The 23,496-nt window shown below is 36.6% G+C and overlaps 1 protein-coding gene across 1 annotated transcript; it reads right to left on the reverse strand.

Moving 5' to 3' along the window:
- Nucleotides 1-368: 368 nt before the first annotated feature.
- On the reverse strand, nucleotides 369-14,801 carry LOC144446557 (peroxisome proliferator-activated receptor alpha-like). Its single transcript, XM_078136349.1, has 6 exons — nucleotides 14,616-14,801; nucleotides 7,104-7,231; nucleotides 4,080-4,230; nucleotides 3,423-3,613; nucleotides 2,247-2,640; nucleotides 369-1,486 (listed from the first exon to the last, which is right to left on the reverse strand). Exons 1-6 carry the CDS (start codon nucleotides 14,635-14,637, stop codon nucleotides 1,230-1,232), a joined length of 1,143 nt encoding a protein of 380 aa, XP_077992475.1. The 5' UTR covers nucleotides 14,638-14,801; the 3' UTR covers nucleotides 369-1,229.
- Nucleotides 14,802-23,496: the final 8,695 nt, after the last annotated feature.

The raw sequence follows: 23,496 nt of genomic DNA on the forward strand, positions 1-23,496 counted from the left end.
GTACTTTGCTATAGCTTTGACAGCTCGGTCAAGAAAGCCAACACTCGTCATATGACCATTATTATATGTCTGGACATTTGTATCACAAAATATCATCGACCGCGAAAATGATGAACGAACAATTAGTAGTTGCCATGACTACGTTTGTTGTATTGGTTGGGTAAAATTTACAAAAACTTTTTACACCACTCACTGTGATGCATTCTAATAAACGTTTCTGCGTAACCAATTCCGTTTGGTGAATGGTTCGCTTCGGCATACACGTTATCATCGTGAACTGAATAATCTGCATTCGAATGCCGACGTTTGTCTGTTATTGTTGTTGTTGTTGTTGGTGGTGGTGTTATTGTTGTTGTTGTTGTTGTTGTTGTGTAACACCAATAACCCACACACCTGCCAGCGGTATACTCTATTTTCAAGTGGGAAAGAACTCGCTACATGTGTATACACTCTTGACGACCACAATATTTTTTTGAAGGACAAACCTTAGTTTAAAAAGGTTTTGCATAAAAGCGTCCCATTGTCGCTGCATTTTATTTCAGACCATGTCATTTCAGAACACAGGATAGCTCTTACAAATTTCGGACAAAATACGATTGCTTACTTCAGTTTTACTTGGGGCAACAATTTCAATCATTTGCAGTCACAGTAACGTTACTCGTTGAAACAAGGCAGGGATGTATTGAGGCGAGGGGTGAAATGCAGTATCAGATTGACATGAAGAACCTGGATACTCAATGTTCACAGACTTGACCCACAGAGTCAAAGTCATGATTTATATTGTAAAGGGAGGTGGTAGTAAACATTAACCGCAGTGCCACCTCCCAGCCATCATATTGTCGCTTACTTTTATAGTGTAGACTCCAGTCTCGTAGACCACAATTATAGCTAACCCACGTTGAGGGCGTAAACATTAAACGGTCGAGGAACGTTAACAAATTTCTTCAGTTTGTGTTTACAGTAATGTAAGTATACATCCAGACATAACCGGTACTTCATTGGATGAACAATGAGGAGTTATATCATCGCGGATGTCGAAACTCCTCTATTTTGTGTCTAGTGTGTCAAATGGATAGCTTCTTTGGTCCCAAGCGCAAACTTTGAACAATCTAGCACACATCCACCCCACAACATAGTTCCTAGAAATCGTTTGGCGACTTCGCATCGCATCGATCTTCGCTATTTTGTATAAGAAACGGAAAACAACTTGGGAAGTTCTATATGTACGTTCAGACTGTATTCGAAAGACCGAATATTTCTCGTAAGAGAGGTGTTGGTCCTAGTGCGTCTTGCGCATTTTCTTCCTGATTCTGCAAAACTTGGACATGTTCAGGAAGTAGTTGACGTAGCTCTACCACTCTTGAGATCATCCTTGGAAACATCAAAGGGTTGCCAGGGTGATTTTGTTGTAGTTCTGTTTGTACACAATCGACGAGGTATTCCTGAAATACCTCGACCTCATCACGCTGTGTTAGATCGTCTCTGTCTGTAAGGAAAGAGAATAAGTATATATGTTAAACAATACTTGCTACAATTCAGAAAGTTTTACGACTTGAAATGGTCATTACCGTCTCTATAAGAATACCAAACAGGACACTGGGAGCTAAAGACACATTCACAGAGATCTACAACAAAAAAGTACATGAGATATTTTTTCAGCGAATACGGACCACCCATTCAGTTGACACATTTGAAGTGTCCGTCGTTGTGTCTATCTATCTATCTATCTATCTATCTATCTATCTATCTATCTATCTATCTATCTATCTATCTATCTGTCTGTCTGTCTGTCTGTCTGTCTGTCTGTCTGTCTGTCTGTCTGTCTATCTATCTATCTATCTATCTATCTATCTATCTATCTATCTATCTGTCAGTGTGTCTGTCTGTCTGTCTGTCTGTCTGTGTCTGACTGACTTTGACTGTCACTCGCCTCCCTTCTACCCCTCTGTCTGTCTCTTCTCCTTTCCTTTTTTTTACCAGATAAATGGTACACTGACAAGCATTTCAATCAAATAGGAGATTACATCTGGAAACCCTAAGATCCGGTCTGTACGTTTTGCCGCTAATGTCACATGTGCCTTATGTGTTGTAAATTTAAAAGTGTTTCTGCATATGGATCTTAAAATGAACAAGACAACGAGTTACTGTTACATTTTAAACGACATTCACCACCTTTTCAGTGTGATTACGTTGTAAATTACGAGTATTGACGTATTGATGATCTGATGGCAAGGGAATTTACTCACCTGGTGATGCAAGAATGAGAGCACACAATAGCGCCACCTCGCGTTCAGTCAAGTACAGTTTATTCATTTTCTCATAGAACTGAAATTTGGAATCAAAAAGTTTTTGCATCTTTAGGTCATACAGTGTTTTTCTCTTGACACATACACCGTGCTCCGGAAACCAAAGTGCATCAGCCGTGTATCTGGCAGCTGCCATGATTAAATAAACTTCAAATGCAGCATATTTTAAAAGAGTGACCTGGTCACCTAGATTTAAGGCACGGAATTGTGGCAGTGCTGTTTTGGCAAATCGGGCCACTCTTTCAACGATGTCTGTTGCCCAGCGGCGTAACACATCAACGATTTCCGTTCTATCGAACATCTCTCGTATTGGTGTGGTTCCATATCCTATGTACTACAAAGAAAACAAATTGATAACATTTGAGTAACATTTCAATATAAAGATGAGAACATGAAGAGATAACTTTTTGATGTCGCGTCGGTCGACGATAGATCGACGCACATCGCATGACAGTAAGCATAACAGTTACTATTGGCAATGGGATCTTTCTAGAACTATAGAATTCATTCATCGATATGAACAGGGTCTGTGTTAGAAGTCTGAAGTTTGTTAGAAGCGTAAAAAATGAATGAATGTATGAATGAATGAATGAATGAATGAATGGATGAATGAATGAATGAATGAATGAATGAATGAATGAATGAATGAATGAATACTTAAGTACATAAGGTGATTGCAATTTTGCGATGATTTCAAATTTGACCTTCCGTACATTTCTTTTCAAAAATTATAATAGGAAATAATAGCAAATGAGAGAAGTGGACACTAGTGTAATTAGTTTCTCAGACAGAGAGAGAGAGAGAGAGAGAGAGAGAGAGAGAGAGAGAGAGAGAGAGAGAGAGAGAGAGAGAGAGAGAGAGAGAGAGAGAGAGAGAGAGAGAGAGAGAGAGAGAGAGAGAGAGAGAGAGAGAGACAGACAGACAGACAGACGGACAGACAGTAATAAAGAGATATCAGATATCGACACAGACAGACTTGAAGGGACAGAGACACAGAAAGACAGACAGATATAGGGCAGACAGACAGACAGACAGACAGACAGACAGAGAGACAGAGAGACACAGACACAGACAGAGGGGAGGAGTGTGTTAAGATATTTTAGTACTTGCGCTTACATCTTGTTGTGCAAGTTGTCGACTACTGCTGTATTGTTTAAATATATCCCTGAAGCACTGGTGTATGGCATCTATGAATTCTCGAAGCCCAGCTTTCCGTTTTTCCTCGTAGGTGGCGTCATGAGTCTCTTTTTCGATTTCATGCAAGATTTTCAGTCTTTCCTCGCGAGGCATTCTACCAAACCTTGATGCTTTTGGAAAAAACAACAACAAAGAAACAAACACAGAAATGACTATTTACGATTTGTAAATTTAAACGCATCTTGAATGAGTATAAAATCTCAATCTAGAGTTTACAGTTTACATGCATTTATATTTTACCGTACAATCCTGACACCAAAGACAATTTTCAGTGCATCGAAATACGATGCCATTGAATCATTCGTTAGGTTTTCCAGCTGCGATGCTACGCACCTATCTATCTCATGGTTGTTGTCCAATGTGAAAGTACGAAGTGTCGGTGCGCGCTCACGCATCGGCCAACACCTTTCACCGTTGAGGGCGAAGTGACACGACATATCTTGCAAGTTGCAGTCCAGAAAGATTCGTCACAATGTATGCTCCTTATCACTGTTAGTATCATATTTCATCATCTGTCAATCATCTATTTTGAAAGGAGCTGATAATATGAATGATTTGAACGTAGTAGAAACTTACCTCCCAGAGACATGCCAACACTGATGCATTTTTGAAATCTACAAAACTGACATCTGTTCCTCGTTGCCATGTTTATTTCACATGGAAGTGTGTTAAGAAATGGACAAATACGATATTGTAGTTTCATTCTATGCGTCCTCCTGAAGAATCCCTGTGACAAATCAACAAGAGCAATATATATATATATAATTTGAAGCACACCCTGAGAGTAGGCCTCAGAGATGTCTGACGATCGCACTATGCGTGAAACTCCGAGTTACAACCAAGAAAGAGTTCCAGTACTACCAAAACTATATATATATATATTTGATAGTTCTGGAACTCTTTCTTGGTTGCAACTCGGACTTTCACGCATAGTGCGATCATCAGACAACTGATTTATACTCTCTGGGTGTGCTGTTTATATAGAGTGCAGACAATAGAATTATCATCACTATTGTCTATGTGTTGGTGGGTTGGCGCTGTGTGTGTGAAGGAGTTGGTTGTTATTGTGTGAGATATTGGGTGCGAACAAGTAGGTGTTGGCGGGTTGGTTCACCGATATATACTTTTGTTTGGTTTATATCGGTCTAACAGAGAACAACTTCAAACAGAGATACGCCAACCACAAACAGTCATTCGAATATGAAAAACACGAAAACAGCACAGAACTATCAAAACACATTTGGAAACTGAAAAGAAACAACGAGCATATATATATATATATATATATATATATATATATATATATATATATATATATATATATATATATATATATATATATATATATATATATATATATATATAAATATAGCACTGTCTTAGCAGATTGATACTCACCGAGTTATATATATATATATATATATATATATATATATATATATATATATATATATATATATATATATATATATATATATATATATATATATATATATATATATATATATATATATATATATATGAATCGATGAAGATATGTCTAGGCTATCTACAGGGTGCCCAGGCTCATTTAGTTCTGTTTACAAATATAAACAAAACAAAATAAACACACAAGTAAACAAACAAATAAATAAACAAGTAAACAAACAAACAAACAAACAAAATAAACTGACAAATGAGTAGATACATACATGAGTAAACGACAACAAACCAACGAACACCCAAACACTGCCCCCCCCCCCCCCCAAATGGTCACATATGGAAATAACGGTTATTTCCATATGTGACCATTTGGGGGGGGGCAGTGTTTGGTTGTTCGTTGGTTTGTTGTCGTTTACTCATGTATGTCTCTACTCATTTGTCAGTTTATTTTGTTTGTTTGTTTGTTTACTTGTTTGTTTGTTTGTTTTTGTTTGTTTGTTTACTTGTATGTTTATTTTGTTTTGTTTATATTTGTAAACAGAACTAAATGAGCCTGGGCACCCTGTGGGCTATCCTGCAGTGAGTACTCCATAATATACATATACATGTGTAGCAGAAAGGTAAAGTGACGAATCACACACGTACACACACGTACACACACACACACACACACACACACACACACAAATATATTATATATATACACACATATAGTGATCATTATCATCGATCATCATCATCATCATTATCATCATCATTATCATTGTCTCGTCATCGTCGTCGTTGGTGTCATATCATACCATCACCACCACCACCACCACCACCGATACCATCACCACCACCACCACCACCACCACCACCACCACCATCACCGATACCACCACCACCACCACACCACCACCACTACCAATATCACCACCACATGTCACTATCACCACCATCACCACCACCATCATTAATACCACCACACCGCCACCACCACCACCACCACCGTCTTGATCATCATTTACCAATTGGCGATATTAATTAATCGTGATAGTGCAAATGACGAAAAAACGACAGACGTAAAAACAATGGAAGCAAAACACCCAACGCTGAAGGCGCCATTGTTACTACAATTTGATCAAACTTAGCTATTTAGAAACAGCAGTCATATGTGAAAAAGACTACTGAACATACGTAGCTTTCGTTATTTCATAATTACTAAATTGCAGAAACTCTTAAAGATTTACACTTTGTCGTGTTTAGCGTACTTTATACTACTAACTCGTAAATAAGATTACTTTAATTAAAAATCATTTAAAAATTTGACTATCTTTGTCAAACGTGAGACTATACAATACACCGTGTTGTTTCACCTTCATCGGCATAGGCCTACCCCCCCCCCCCACCCGGCGACACGGCGTATCTTAATTACATATGAGTGATAATCACACGTTTGATCGCTATGATATGATTAACCCATGTATTGAAAAAGAATCTTGATTGATTGTTAGTCAACATTCTGCACAGCAACCTAAAAAGCTTGACAGTTCATATATGTACTGGCCATATGGATGAGGAATGGATTTTTGATTTATATAAAACAATTTGGCTTCCCACTAAAACATGGCTTTCTACTAAGAATCAATGTGAAACAACATGACCAAGTTTGTGTTGGTAACTCAATACATTGCAAAAGCTCAACCATGTGCAAAACGTTTACACTAACAAACATTTTACACATTTATTAATATTTCGCAATTTATTGAGTTCCAAACAAGGGCTTCGTATGTGTCGTTTCACATTGATTTCTCAAGTAGGAAGTCAAAATAAAATTGTTTTATAAAAACAATATAAATTCCAAAATAAATACCCCAATCCTCATCCATATGGCCACTTTAAACCATGTGGATGAAAACACTGTATGTGATTTTAATATTTAATTTAACAACTCTACTGTGACTTTTTGGCTTGATAAAAAAATGTGAAATAACATATACCAAGTCCTTGTTTGCAACTAAATAATAACACTTTTTAAAAATGTGTACACTGCGTTACTGTACGTACAATGAGTACACACTTTTTAGCTTTTTACATTTTATTGTGTCACAAACACGGACTCTAGATTTTTTTACGATTTTTTTCAAGAGAAAAACATAACCTAATTCTCATATGGCTATTTTAAGATCTCCTTACCTTACATCCCTCACACGCGTGCACGCCATAGTGGAATCCCGATGCCTTGTCACCACACACTCGACATTTCATCGGCAGTACCACGTGGTCTGTCAGAGGTGATGTACGCCTCGTTACAATACTTTCACCTAGAGGGAAAGCAAAGGTATGAACAATAAAATAATTATAATATGGAATTGGAAATTATATTATATTCTCACTCCATGGATATATACTGTTTGTTATTATACAACACTAGGATTTCCGTACCTTGCACATTAGCGAGGTTGAATGACATTTGAAATAGTTAAAATGTACCCCGGATGTAAAGTTCTGAGATTAGCAAAGAAATAATCGGAAGCTATATCACTTAATCGGAAGCCAAGGTAAAGTATGGAAATGTACACAACTGTATCAGAAGCCAGGATATAGAAATGTTTGTGGCTTCGTATAAATCTTCAGAAACTGTGACAAAAGTTCACTGTTAGGGTTAACCCATTTCATCTCGGAGGGGTGGGTGGGTGGGTGGGTGGGTGGGTGGGTGGCTTGAGGATTTGGACCCAACAACACTTTTTTCAACCACCACAAAAGCAACTTGTTTTTCCAAGAGCAACTAGACAGCAATTTTTTTTACCTAGTAGGTGTAAGACAATTTTGTTGTTGACGTTTTAGGCTTTATATTTGATCACTGTCTTCGCGTCGAGTAGGAAATTATTGACAACCCTAGTCCAGTGTCTATCAATCAACAGTTAAAAAAATGTCTTTGATGGTTGTATACATACATGTATACATACATACATACATACATACATACATACATACATACATACATACATACATACATACATACATACACACACACACACATACATACATACATACATACATACATACATACATACACACACACATACATACACACACATACACACACATACACACACATACATACATACATACATACATACATACATACATACATACATACATACATACATACATACATACATACATACATACATACATACAGAAACTTCTGTAATATTTTTAAATGAATTTCCTCATAACAAGAGACATACATGATAGATGTAGCTTATTTCAAGAGTAAGGAGTAACAATGAATGCAGCTCAATTATTCTAATAGGCGCAAGTAAAATTGGCAAATAGGCAGTATAAGTTGAATCGAAGTGTGAGGAAGCCCAGTGGCAGTGGGTACGGGAGGGAGTCACTTCTCTCTCGCCCCCCTGGACATTTTTTTTTATTTCAAGGACTAAAAGAATGCATTTACGTGCCATTCAGAAATATTTTCCCATTATGAAAAAATACAGTATTCTAGGTACTAAGTCAGGTCAGTAATTTTCTTTTTTCTTTTTTTCTTTTTTTCTTTTTTTTTTATATTTTTTTTCAGTAATTTTAGTAATTCGATTTCCATTATAGTGTTTCGTTATGTTTCAGCATTTTGCCAACAGATAGCATAGACCTTGACAAGAACCATTACTAGTTTAGGTGACAGAATAACATAAAATGTCGCAGGCCAAAAGTGGGAAAAAAATAAATAACATACATCTAATTTCGCAAGAGACACATGTACCTGGAAAATTGGACATTTGAAGCTAGTTTCCGCACTTCCAGTACAATATATGTGTTAGCTCAAACCTTGAAAGCAATTGTTTTGAGTTTGTCAGAAAATGTTTTCCCACTTTTGGCCTGCAACAATTGTTTTTCGAAAATGCTCAAGGTCCTACCCCCAGAAATCAAATAGTGTATCCCTAATCATAGCACACTAGCTTGTGTGGACTAGGCTCGAGTCACTTGTCTCTGCTTGACTTTGGGGTCAAGTCACTTAAATCTGAGTAACTTAAAACTCAGAGTAACTGAGACTAAAGTTCACTACTACCATGGCTATCTGGAATGTAGACTAAATATTTTTGTCTAAGCGGTAAAGGATGCATGATACACTTACACTCAAGACATTTAAATTGCACAAGACAGGATGTATATAAATTTATCACAAAGTGGTCATTGCAGTCTTCCTACTTCCATTTTTACGTTAAATATTGGTACATTGGAAATGGAGTCATGATGGTCGAATGGTTAGAGTGAACGGCTTGGAGTCGGCTGTTTGCAAGTTCGAGTCTTGCATCCACCGTTTGGTTAGGAATGGTTTAAGTCCTTAGGCAGGATCACTTGCAATGTATCGTATGCTAGTGCTCCCTCGAGAGTTTGGGGAAGTGTAGAGGGCTCCTGTACTACTTACTATAGGTTCGTGCATGGGGCAATAATTATAAAGCGCTTTGAATACAGTGTAAGAAAGCAATGTCTAAAAACTTATATTATATATATTAATAGCCTCGTCATTAATTTCTTTCTCTTTCGCATTCAACTATTATAAATAGTCTTATGCACACAACTTTCACTTTGTCCATAGTGGGTGTTGCATATATTGGAGAGTTGTAATTCACTATCTAGTTTGCAAGACTACTGACATATAAAAAGTCGTTCTCTTCACAGCATTGATAATATTCCTACATCGTACGTTGAGCAACTGCACAATAACAATATTGAGATGGTAGCACATCTGATGACGCAATCATATCCAAACCTTTAGTAATCAGCATAGAGGGTACGGGCGACACTGGGGTAAGGGGTGGAGTGATAGTGGGTGGGGTGACAGTGGGGTTGGGTGTGGCTTATTTCATAATAATGGATTTCCTGTCTTTGCCCTTTGCGGATAGATCGCTTATTGCCCGAAGGAAAATACAGGTATGTATACACAGTATTCGTGAAATGTTCTACACTAAGACGAATTGAACAACTCCTTGAGACTCTGATTGCATATACCAATGTCTACATTTCTATGGTAACTATTACCCATCCTATCTATTGTATTTGCAAACACGCAACTCCATAGCCTACCTGTAGACTTGAGATCGACTATCGCTACACTATTCCGCAATCCTAACTGACATTTTGAATTTTCGCAATTGGGGGCGAGATCAATAGTTTAATGTAGGATAAAACCCTAAATTCTTTTACTTTGTGGATGGGGTGGGTGGTGGGTTGGTGGGTTTGTTGGGGAGGGGTGCATTTTAGTTCTCATCCTACAAATTCGATTTTACTTTTAATGGCTGTTTTATACCCCTAAATACAAATAGTTCTTTTTTTAAAAATGTCAAATTGAGAAATGGAAGAATTTTTGCTATAGTAAATGCATAGCACTAAAATACACCAAAGTGTCAACAAAAGAATTATTCGTTCACTACACATACATACTACAAGTCTAGTACAGATAGGCTAAACTTACTACGTCAACGTTTTATAATTGCTGGGGATTTTAGCTGTGATGACATCACGCTATTAATTAATTCAGTCATAATGATGTCGTCATTTTTATTGAAAAAAACGCAACTAATTTAAGAGTATGGTTGCTAGGGATTTTAGCTATGATGCCGTCGTTATTTTTTCTCGATACCATTAATTAATGCAGTGATAACGATGTCGTCATTTTTTTTGCAAACATGCAATTGGACCACATTTTTTGGAGTACAGTGAATATTTTGACGTTTTTGTCATAGTATTAGGAATGACAAATAAGTAAACACAGCTAATCAAATGATCTATTTACATCGTACATATCGTTATCTGTCAACACATGGGGAAGAAACAGGTGCATATACAGACCGGACGCAGTTTATTTTTAAAAACACTATGTACAATTTTCAGGGGATATTTTGTTGCGATTTATCGAGTCGCAAAGTTTAACATAGACAATCTCTTTTCACGTAGAAAAAAAGCCTTGCTAGTAAAGATATTGTTTTTCTCATCCATAACATCGCTTCGAATAAGCAACCATTTTAAAAATACCTTGGTTGTAAATGAACCATTAAATACATGGTCTGTATAGATTGTTTAGTCGAATGTCATTATGGAATCGAAGGAATTCTTGTTCAGTACCATCAGTAGTAACTCTACACGACAAACAGCCTGGAGACTAGTTGTTGGCTTTCAATGATCAACAGATTTGAAAACCAACGACGAGCTAGTCTCTCGGCTATATGACAAAAGACCCCGACGAGAGATAAAAACAAAAATATACGGGCGTAATTTCCCTGGCTTATCTCTAACTGTGTGTAACGGCAATACACTGCCCTCGTTACAACTCCCACATGACGGATCCTTGTCGGGGTTAATTTATTACGGGTATTCTGGGAGTATTTAAAGAAATGTTCAAAAGAAGGCGGTACAGTGAATAATGACACAGGATGACTTGGTCAAATAACAAGAATAATAATAATAACAACAACAACGATCACAATATCCACAGGAAGTGATCCGAAATACGGGTAATATCACTTTTCGACGGGGCAAATTATACCTTTTCTCATTTACACAGTTATGAATTTTAAATTTCTTACGAAAATTGGTGATGTTTACTTTGCCTAAAAGATAAAAAATCGGTTAAATAACACTCACATGAATATTAGAGAGAGCGAGGGTGCGAGAGGAAGAGAGAGAGAGGAAGAGAGAGAGAGAGAGAGAGAGAGAGAGAGAGAGAGAGAGAGAGAGAGAGAGAGAGAGAGAGAGAGAGAGAGAGAGAGCGAGAGAGAGAGAGAGAGAGAGAGAGAGAGTGTGAGCGCGAAACTATGCTGCCATAATGTTCTGCAACAAATATTGCACCTATATTTAGTATAACACGCACACACACACACACACACACACACACACACACACACACACACACACATACATACATACATACATACATACATACATACATATCTTTATATATATATATATATATATATATATATATATATATATTTGTCTATATCTAATTCTATGCTGGATCGACTTTAAAGGTTTTTTTCGCGGGAGCAATATTGTTCATGTAATACACAAATATTAAACTGTATTATAAATATGCTTTGTTTGATGACAACTTGACATCTAAATCACAGGTAAACATATGAAACAAAACCCTTACTGCCGTGAAAGTGAAATTAAATATGTCCATCGACCTTTTAATTTGGATGTGTTTTTTCGATTCTCAATCTTGTAGCAATTATTTGAACAGGGCTGACATATGTTTATGTTCAACTGTTGTAAAACGTGTCAACAATAATAGCTGCACTAAAGATACGTTGTCGGCCGAATAAGTTACGTATTATGTACATACTGTCTGTAATTTCCCTTGTACTGTCAAGAAGAAAGCATGCTGGCCATGTCTTAAAAAGTGCATTTCCGCCAAATCTTCCAGTCAGAGTTAAAATGAATACATTATATATATATATAGTTACATGAGTATACGAGTAACACACACTAACATATAAAACACATAGACACATACACAAACAAACAAATATATACATACATATAATATATATTTATATATATATAATAACAATGAAGGCATATATATATATATATATATATATATATATATATATATATATATATATATATATATATATATATATATATATATATATATATAACTCGGTGAGTATCAATCTGCTAAGACAGTGCTCTATACCGCAGTGGCAGAGCGTAATAGTTTTGGTAGTACTGGAACTCTTTCTTGGGTGTAACTCGGAGTTTCACGCATATTGCGATCATCAGACACTCATTGCGATCATCAGAGTGTCTGATGATCGCAATATGCGTGAAACTCCGAGTTACACCCAAGAAAGAGTTCCAGTACTACCAAAACTATATATATATATATATATATATATATATATATATATATATATATATATAGTTTTTGCGCTCTGCCACTGCAGTATAGAGCACTGTCTTAGCAGATTGATACTGACCGAGTTATATATATATATATATATATATATATATATATATATATATATATGCCTTCATTGTTATTATATATATATAAATATATATTATATGTATGTATATATTTGTTTGTTTGTGTATGTGTATATGTGTTTTATATGTTAGTGTGTGTTACTCATATACTTATGTAACTTCGATAGTCACACCAAGTCTTAGAAGTTATCTAATTACAATTAGGGCAATTAGACGTACTTGAATGCAAACGCACATACAAAAACAAAAAAAATTACCCCACCCCCCAAAAAAAAATGAAAAAAAAATGAGCAAACAAACAAACAAACAAACAAACAAAAACAAAACAACAAGAGTTCAAACACAAAGACGTGACACTTTTTGTGAGACTCATTCTACTATACATGCAATGACATAATGAAATAATCCATTAGAAGGGAGACATAAATAGCGCTCGTCAACAAATCACATGAAACCGGGTCAGTTTAATATAACTTAGAAGGGCATAAGCTGAGTTCTTATGGTTTTGGGGGTAATTAATTGTCCCTGCGTACAAAAAGCTACCTCAGTGTAAAATATATGTATTCTACTTCCTGAAGCATACTCTATCATCACCTGCTATGTAACAGAACTCAAACTTGGTATTGATACATTGATGACGGAAGCGATTTGATGACGTCATTTATACGTATACTAAATTCAAGGAGAGTCCCAATGTGACATCAACAATGGCACAAGGCTATCGTCGAAAGCATGCATATACAGTAGCGTACAGAAGTAGTTCTATAAGACTTTCATGAGTATTTTCGCCCGAGTGAAATAGCTTGTAAACAAACTTGTTTCACTTGAACTATATTGTGTACTGTCACTTAATTTTAAAGTGGCTATGTGGATAAAGATTTGGTATTTATTGTGGATTTTTAATGTATAAAACAATTTTATCATGGTTTCATGCTTGAAAAATCAATGTGAACCAACATATGCCAAGTCTTTATTTGTAACTCAATAAATTGAGAAACATTAGTAAATGTATAAACACTTTGTTATTGTACGTAAAATAACAAACTTTTTACACATTTTCTTTTTAGCTTTCTGCATTGTACTGAATCACAAACACAGACTTGGCATGTGTTGTTTCACATTGATTTTTCTCAAGTAGGAAGCAATGATAAAATTGTTCTATAAATTAAAAATACAGACCAATTTAAGAAATAGAATCAAAGACATAATTATATATACTGCTACAAATATGAGACGTGGGGAGAAGGGTGTCCAGTTCAGTATCCTTGCACACAATGTGTTTGCACAAATGTAATTGGGTCGACAGAAGCGATTGTAATTTATATTCGTGATACGAATATCGCACGTACAAGGATGCGATTGTGTAACTTGACAAATATTGTGGAAAGCTTAGCTGGATTACTTGCTAGCTTTGACAAGAATCTCGACGTGTAAATTATTGCAATGCAAGTGTCTATATTGTTAAACAAACAACAGTAATATCAACAGGTAGGTAAGTAGGTAGGGTCATATATCTTACGTACGGATACTGGGTAATACTGATATCAGCTATGGGTCATTTGATACTACACGTATAATACGACTTGTGTATAGTTGAAATGGTCACGCGGCACTTGCTTACAGACATTCTGTAGGAGCTAAACACGTGACAACAGTATGTCTAGTCAAAGTGCATGTTTATATATGATCAATAGCAAATTAGCTTACCCTGCTCGATGTAGTCACCCATGATGGGCTGACAAGACCGCACTGCTCTAGATCCAGTACCACGAGTATATCCAAAAAGCACTGTCGGCTTATCGCTTGGAATTTAACCGACTGTAGTACTTCAGTCCGTTCGCTGTCATTAAAGCATGCGGTACAGAGGTCTCGTCGGTTGGTTTGATTTATTCCAGACTACAGCCTGCCTATACACCACTAGCTCACCGTATGTATATATTTATGTATGATAGGCAATAATAGCGTGTCTAATAATAATATCAATCTTGTTCATTCTAGAGGCATCTATTTGCATATGTATGTACCTCGTATCTCAAAGATGTACCATGTATACATGTACGGGTTTTTATCCGTGCACTACGACACTGCCTTCAGAGATATGTCCGCTAACGGGTAATTCTACGATGCGAATATTAGAATTGTAGAATAAAATTTAAACTGCAGTGCTTAAACTAACACGGGAGGCAAACACATATCGCTCACTTTCATTCAAATGTCCACAAAGCACGTCATGTTCTTCTAACTTCGCCATGTATTAAACACAGCAGTAGCTACTTCCGCAAAGACCGGTGGCCGTGTTCGCGATTATCAAATATGCATAGTAAGACACTTGGGCCGGGTAGTGAGTAACTATGTAAACGCTACTCCGAACACATTGGTGCAGTAAGTGTTACTCCACTTCCGGGGTTGGTAATGTTAGGATTCCTTGCTTCAAGCCGGAACAGATGGTGTATATTTTTGACCCAATCATCCATGGAAAATGCCAACCAGTATGCAATGACGGACCGTCAGTTTATATTTGGTTGTGATTCAACGACCGACGCTAGTCAATGATAAACTGTACACCTGTCAAAGATCGAGCCAATGCAATGATTTATGAACTGATTGTAATGGCAGTGCGCCGCCAAGTGGGCACGTTCACCACTAGTATCAGATCTCGTATTTCCAAGTAATTTCGAGGGCTCTTTTTATATTGCTCAGCTCATCAGATGCTATTTTTGAAGAAAAAAATCACCACGATAGCGGATCCCAAGATTGCAGTAAAAGCCATGGGTTGTATATATAATTAGCGAGATCTGCCTGACCTTGAAAATTTGTCTATTGTGCATTTTGAAACAATTGTCCTCTATCCGCATGATCAGATAAATCAAAAGAGAGAAAATTCCAAATACTTTATATACACACACAATTTATATATATATATATATATATATATATATATATATATATATATATATATATATATATATATATATATATATATATATACACCCCACAAATACGTACATACACACACACACACACACACACACACACACACACACACACACACACAAGATCACAGGATAACATTGATTTTTGTTTCGACTGGGTGTATTGACTGACTGACACAATCAATTCATGAAAACGATATCGAAAGATTTTGTCGAAAGAGTCAACACAAAACGGTCTCAGAGACCTGGGAAGCGTGTGTGCATGTACGTGTTAAAGCTGTTCAAACCTGCACTAGCTGCAACTGGGACATATTTGTTTTTTCCATCAAGTAACCAAAGATATATTCACTAAAAATTAGTCAATTACTTAGGAAAAGACACCGTATCTGTTAATTAGTAGTCAATATTATCTGTGGGTGGGTGTGTGACAATTTTAAATCTTGAGCAAAAGCTTGGTTTTGAATTTGTCACCATGTCAAAACTGTACTAGTTGTAACTGGAGTATCCGTTCTGGAGTATCCGTTTTCGATCAGACAACCACGACAAATTCACTGAAACTTTGTTAAAATATAAATAATACGCCATTGTACGCATGTTAATCGGTGGTCGACATTATCAATAAGTGATACAAACACAGGATGAAATTTGGATCGCCGTTGAGGGCGCTGACTTTTTGGTGCGGACCCAAAACAAATTTCATTTGATTTATTGTGTATACAGCCACGACAATTCGTTCCTGGAGTGGCGTTCCCCTTTAAGCGACAAATATGAATGACAAACACATCCTTTAATAGGCAGGAAGCAATCAATATTACATAGCGTACCCTCACCTTTCTACAGAGGTCATTCACCTCTGTGTAATGAGTTGGCCCTTTTAGTAAAATATACCTATTATCACAAATAATTTGAATAAATTAACAGTACTAAAGATTGAGTATTTAACGAATGCCGTTGTTATAATATTGCACAATATTCATTCCACAATTTTTCATTTAATGACATACGTACTCAACTTGTCAAAGTCAAATCCAACATTATCAGATGAAAAATCGTATAAAGGGTAAATAAATCTATTTTGTCGCTGTGTATTATAGCCCCTGGGTATTTGAACAAATATCTAGTTTATATTAAAAGGCAAAACTGTAACATACGTAATCTATTTCCCACATTGTGATTCGTCAATATGTGGTCACGTGGTATTGGCCATTGTTGCACTGTCAAATGCACAATGGTGTCACCTGTCAAACATTTTCGTGATTTGGTGATTTCAGTTCAATTCAATGACAGGTTCACTGATTTGAATGAAATTGAACTGTGTTTGCAAGAGATACATGTATGTGTGTAAACGCACTGACTGAGGGGGCAGAATCATTCATATAACTCCCTCCCCACTTCGTCCGTTGGGGCTAACAATTTGTCGTGTCGGTGTTGCCTTTTTCTTCTTCGCATATTTTTTGTGAGTGGATGTGTGGGGAGGGGGTTCTGGTGGGGTGGGGTGGGGGTTCATGACAATTCCTTTTGTGTCATAAAAAATATGTCTTTTTCACTATAGTTTATCATATTGTTTCAGTAAGTGAATTGAGTAAATTGTTTACCTATTCTAATGATGTTGAATGGGATCATTTTTTTCTACAAATTATTACACACCACCGTACCACCGTGAATTTGTAAACATACATACATACATACATACATACATACATACATACATACATACATACACGAAATGTCTTGAGTATGTATAGTTGTAACATTAGACAATTTTATTTCTCCCAATAGTCCTTTATCTAGTCTGGTATCAGAGCTATATACTAGTACGATTATTTTATGTTGACGTTTCCACGAATTAAAAGGAAGTTGCCATATGGCGGCCTTTAGGTAATTGTATGTTTCTCAGGATGACCGACCCCATATTTCTCCGATCTGGCGAAATAGTTGTAATAAATGCGACTCTACGGAAGATTAACAAAAATCACAACATCACCTGATCATGATTGTAGGGTGGTGACTCCACGATGGTTCAACATTTCCTTTTGATTTTAATTGTCATTTCTAAATAATTCACACTTTTAAAATAAGATTACGAATTGAAAGTATGATATCACCAATATACACACATGCACTTATTTTTAAATTTTCAACCGACCGATTATTCATCATTTTTAGGATGTCACGATGAGAAACATAGAGTCAACTAAGGCTGGCCTGACACAATGTAAACCAAGCCGCCGTGCACCATTCATACACCAATAGGGAACTTGTAAACCCGCCATGTTGAATGTTGCATCATGGGAAATGTGATAATAAATACTAATCGATTAGTATTGTAAACAATGTTGATACATCAATATAAAATCAAGTCATAGTTACCCTTACTATTGTAGGACGTTTATTTTATCAGTAGCTCCAGATTAGGTATTACGATAACCACAGATAATCCCATAGTCCTTTGCATCTGAGCATGCTCAGTTTGGATTGCAAGTTCCCTATTCACGACTGTCACAAAGTTAACGTATATGATGAACACATTCACAGTCAACATCGCTGCAATTGTTTCTTTTGTATTTTCGAATTAAATTAATTGTTCAAATCTTTCATGCACATTTGATGATAAAGTTATCATTCCGAATAACCGCCTGGATGTCCATCCAACTACAGATCTAGACTTTCTCAAATGATACAACAGGGAAGTGACGGAGACATTCAACAATTATACTGTCACTGCCTGGTACTGACATGTAGCTAATATTATACAGCCCAGAGTCTGACTCGCATGTGAGGACGTGTAAACATGTACACGAGAGAACCCCAGGTATAAAGCAAGTCACGTGCACGTTCTTTTTGTGTGTTTATTGGTATCATAGTTTCATTACTAACTATTATTTCTTGTTCGGCTGCTAGTACAAATACCACCTGAATGTTCAGGCATACAGTTTCTGACTTTTGCGGCTGGACTGGTTTTACTTGAACTACAAAGGTCAACCCAATTCACACCTTCTAAATCCACCTTTGTCTTACAATATCCAATACTGATAAGACTTCGACTCCGACAAGGAGTTGGTTATAACCCGCTACACAAACTTAAATATTAGTATTAGCTCCGGTATAGGACTGCTAATCCTGTACATGTCAAACACCAAATCAACATTTTGACAGCTAAAGGGTATACGATCCCTTAGTAATATTGTATAGTCACGTTCTAAACTATACTCAACGTTTGGTGTTTTGAGTTGGTGCTGATGACGAATGTATTATTCACAACTTGTTTTTATTCATGTGTGACGTTTAGTTGACGTCATTTCGGATATTGTGCAAAACTTGATAGTCAAGTACTCAGGCTCTCTTGAAGTTGCTATGTTATTCAGATCTACGTGCGTGATAGTCGATAGTCGGGATTGCGAAATCAGCGTTACACAGGACCATGCTCCAAATCTCATAGTATGATATGATATGATATGATATGATATGATATGGTATGGTATGATATGATATGATATGATATGATATGATATGATATGATATGATATGGTATGGTATGGTATGGTATGGTATGGTATGGTATGGTATGATATGGTATGATATGATATGATATGATATGATATGATATGATATGATATGATAAAGAGTTTTATATAGCGCCTAGTATCCATCAAGTGGTGCCACTAGCGCTTTACAATGAATACAAAACATGTACTATCACAAATAAGCTCTCTCGAAAAGGCATACCTCTATAGCAACTCCACAAGCGCCTGTGGTCAAGTATACATAAGTAAGTAAGATGCATACGAAGGGTGAAGTGGCCTTTGGTCGTACGAAGCAAGGGAATTTGACCCAGTTATAGCCTATAATGTAGTAATCTCTGCTACTTCTGGTTTACTTCTCTACTACACTCGTACACGTTGTCCTCATAATATCAAACATACTGGTTGACTCATAGACAGTGGAGGGGAAATTTTCCCATCATGTCTATGGTTGACTATTGTATTGAAAAACAATAAATTATATTATTCCAGACCTATTCATTAATAGGTACCAGAGATTAATTTTTAAGATACTACATAAAATGATAACTCAATTATTTTTGGAATCTATCAACAGAGACACGCGTGATTAGTCGACGCTTTCCATACGACACTTGGTCTATGTACATACATGTATATGCGTAATTCAAAAACAAAAACAATCCTTGTTATTGGAATCACAAAACAATGTACCTGTACAATACTGTATGTGACTCAACGGAAATTAACATTACCAAATCGATATATCAGTATCGCAGGTTCAAAGTCAGCCCATTTGGTTTCAAAGTCCGTACAGCTGATCTAAATTCCGGTGCTGGCGTAACCAGTACGAGACAGTAGTACAAATTAAATGTGAAATCACAGCAACTATTATAATATTAAATCCCTCGCATGATATGGCTCCCGCGTTAACCCAGTCTCCTCGAAACACTCTAATCGCAGCTGATTCACCCGTCCCTTTATGACAAATGAGAATACATGACCACGTTGTATTAACTCCCCACCCCCAGGGGGATACTTCCATCCAAAGAATTACCGCAGAAGTGTTGCCTAAAAGTGCAGCTACTTCACGTAAAATAAAAAAGATTTAGCCTTTAGGCAGCAGACTATATGTCCACTCATCGAATAAAGGGTACAGATACTGAGTATAAAATAAAATCATACAAATCGGGCCGTCCGAGCTTTAATTGGCATGAATTTTGTAAGGTTAGGCGCTAGGCATAGGCGGTCGTGTTACTAGGCATGGTTACTGGGTAGTGTGATATGTATGGCGCCTACAACGGCCGAAGTTTTCTTATTTAAGGGTCTGTCGTATTTATGTATAAGTATACCTTACATTATCCTTTTCGGCCAATAAGACATCCTTATGTATATTAGACATGGATAGACGTGATTATAGTATCGTACGGATAGACTTAGTCAATATCACCTATTACAACAAATGGACATTATGATAAAATATGGATTTGTGGTTTATTTAAACCCACGATAAACACTTTAATAAAGAGGATGGTTGTGAAATAGGGAACTTGCAATCCAGACTGAGCATGCTCAGATGCAAAGGACTATGGGATTATCTGTGGTTATCGTAATATCTTATCTGGAGCTACCTATGAAATAAACCTCCACCACCTATCAAGTTAAATATGAATTGATCATTCGTGGTTATAAACAATTTAACAACATTGTTTACAATACTAATTGATTAGTATTTATTATCACATTTCCCGTGATGCAACATTCAACATGGCGGGTTTTCAATTTCCCTATTGCTGCATTTACTGGTTTATAAATCATTAATAAATCCTTGTATTCCGATTGCTTTACTGTATTTGCTTCGTATCTATGCAATTAGTTATATTGCTACCAAGTAGCAATTCTTATGAAATTTTTAAGAGTATAAGTGCCTACACATACAGTGAATATTGCGATCACCGGTAACCATGGTAACAGCATAGGCAACTTTTAAAACCTATTATCAGAAGTCTTAACATTTTCACAAGCCATAGCATTTCAATAGTTAAACCGAGACTCTGCGATTAATCGACACAACCATATGCAATCACACTGAACTTTCGCATCATGAGAGTTTAAAAAATATCGTCGCCGTAGATTTATATTTGACATAAAATGAACTGCCAGGGAATTCGAAGTGTGTATAATATTCTCGATTGTATACGTTATCTTATATCCAAAGAACATGATTCGATGGAAGTTCAGTTTTTGAGAACCAGGGAAATGGGTATCATATACACGGTGTTACTTAAACTTTGGATTGTGCTATGCTGACGAAACGTGTAAATCATCATGTTTGCTGCCATCAACGACAGTGTTCGTGTATTCAACATTACTTTGTTTTTTAGGCTGCGTGATAAAATAACAATGTCGATAGAAACCCCCTACACAGAAATATATAAAAAAATCTAACAAGCAGAACAACAACAACAACAACAACAACAACAACAACAACAACAACAACAACAACATATTGTAGCATTTCTTAGGATATCTATATGATGGCGTGTTCACAAGTTTAGCCCAATAATTCATGCAACGCTTGGCAGTATACAAGAAAACTGGGTAACGACGAAAACTATTTAACTCTTTGTCCTTTGACACCCTTGGTAAACTAAAATGGTCTTTTGCATACACGATCATAAATCTCTCAATCTCATCTAAATAAATCGAATCATCATCATTGCTGATCTTCCCAACCATTGCTGTATCATCTGCAAATTTGACCAATGGACACGAGATGTCAGAATTCTGGCAGCTGGCAGTATACAGTGTAAAAAGCAAGGGTGCTAAAACAGTGCCCCGGGGCGCACCTGTATTAGTATACGCTACGTCAGATTTTTTTACAATTTAAAGACACCATCTGTGGCCTATTAGTAAGGTAATTAAAAATCCAATGTACAGTTGAAGATGACAAGTTCATCGCTAAAAGTTTCTGAACAATAAGATGTGGCTGTATAGTGTTAAAAGCACTTGAAAAGTCGAAGAACATTTATCTGATTGAACTTCCAGGTTTTTCTAAATGAGAATATACATTATTTAAAACATGTAACATCACATCCTTCTATACCCCTGTTCTTACGATAAGCAAACTGTAATGGGTCTATAAAATCAGAGACTAAAATGTTAACTTATTTAAAACCACTCGTTCACAGACTTTCATAACGGCTGACGTCAATGCAACTGGTCTAAGATCGTTCATTGATGACATCGGAACTAAGTCATGCTTAAAATACAAATTGAATATGACAGAAGGAATACTAGCAAGTTGATCAGCGCAAGACTTCAGAACACGGGGTGTAACATTATCAGGCCTCGAAGCTTTGTTTGGGAGCACACTGTGGAGCACCCGACGCACCTCTTCCTCGTCGGTCGAGAGACGTTCGCTGTCGGTGACATTTGAGGACGCCGCGCTCAGTTCATTCCTGATCCGTGTATGCTCGATAGAGAAATCGTGGCAATCAAACCTGCTATAGAATGCATTTAGTTCGTTTGCACGGGTTGTTGAATTGCCTCCTGTAACAATGGTGTGTTTGCTACCGTTAGAGTAACCACTCATAAGTTTCAGTTCGTCCCATACTTTCTTCATATCATTACTTTTAAATTGTTTTCTACTTTCCTCTTGTATTCATCCTTCGCTTTCCTTATTTCATATTTTAATTTTTTCTGTACCCGTTTCAATTCAACAATATCATGTTGTATGGACGCTTGTTTCTTCTGGTTTAGAAGACCCTTTATACTTTTAGATATCCATGGCTAGTTATTGGGATAAATCTTTACACATTTTCTGGAATAGCACAGCTTACACATTAGTTAAAATAACTACAGACCGAATCTGCAAGTTCGTCAGTAATTGCGGCCGAGTTCACAAACACATCCCAATCTGTACATTCAAGAGAAGCTTTCAATTCTTCGATGGAATCATTAGACCAAACTTTCACTGAACGAGTACGAGTGGGTTCTCTCTGAACAACGGGTCTGTATCTTGGTAGTAGATGGATGACGTTGTGATCTGAACGACCAAGAGGGGGAAGTGGGGTTGAGCTATAAGCATTTCTGACATTTGTATAGTACATGTCAATCGTGCGATCTTTCCTTGTTGGACAGTCGATGTGTTGG

The sequence above is a fragment of the Glandiceps talaboti genome, chromosome 15 (genome assembly GCF_964340395.1).
Source record: "Glandiceps talaboti chromosome 15, keGlaTala1.1, whole genome shotgun sequence".
NCBI classification, from domain to species: Eukaryota; Metazoa; Hemichordata; class Enteropneusta; family Spengelidae; genus Glandiceps; species Glandiceps talaboti.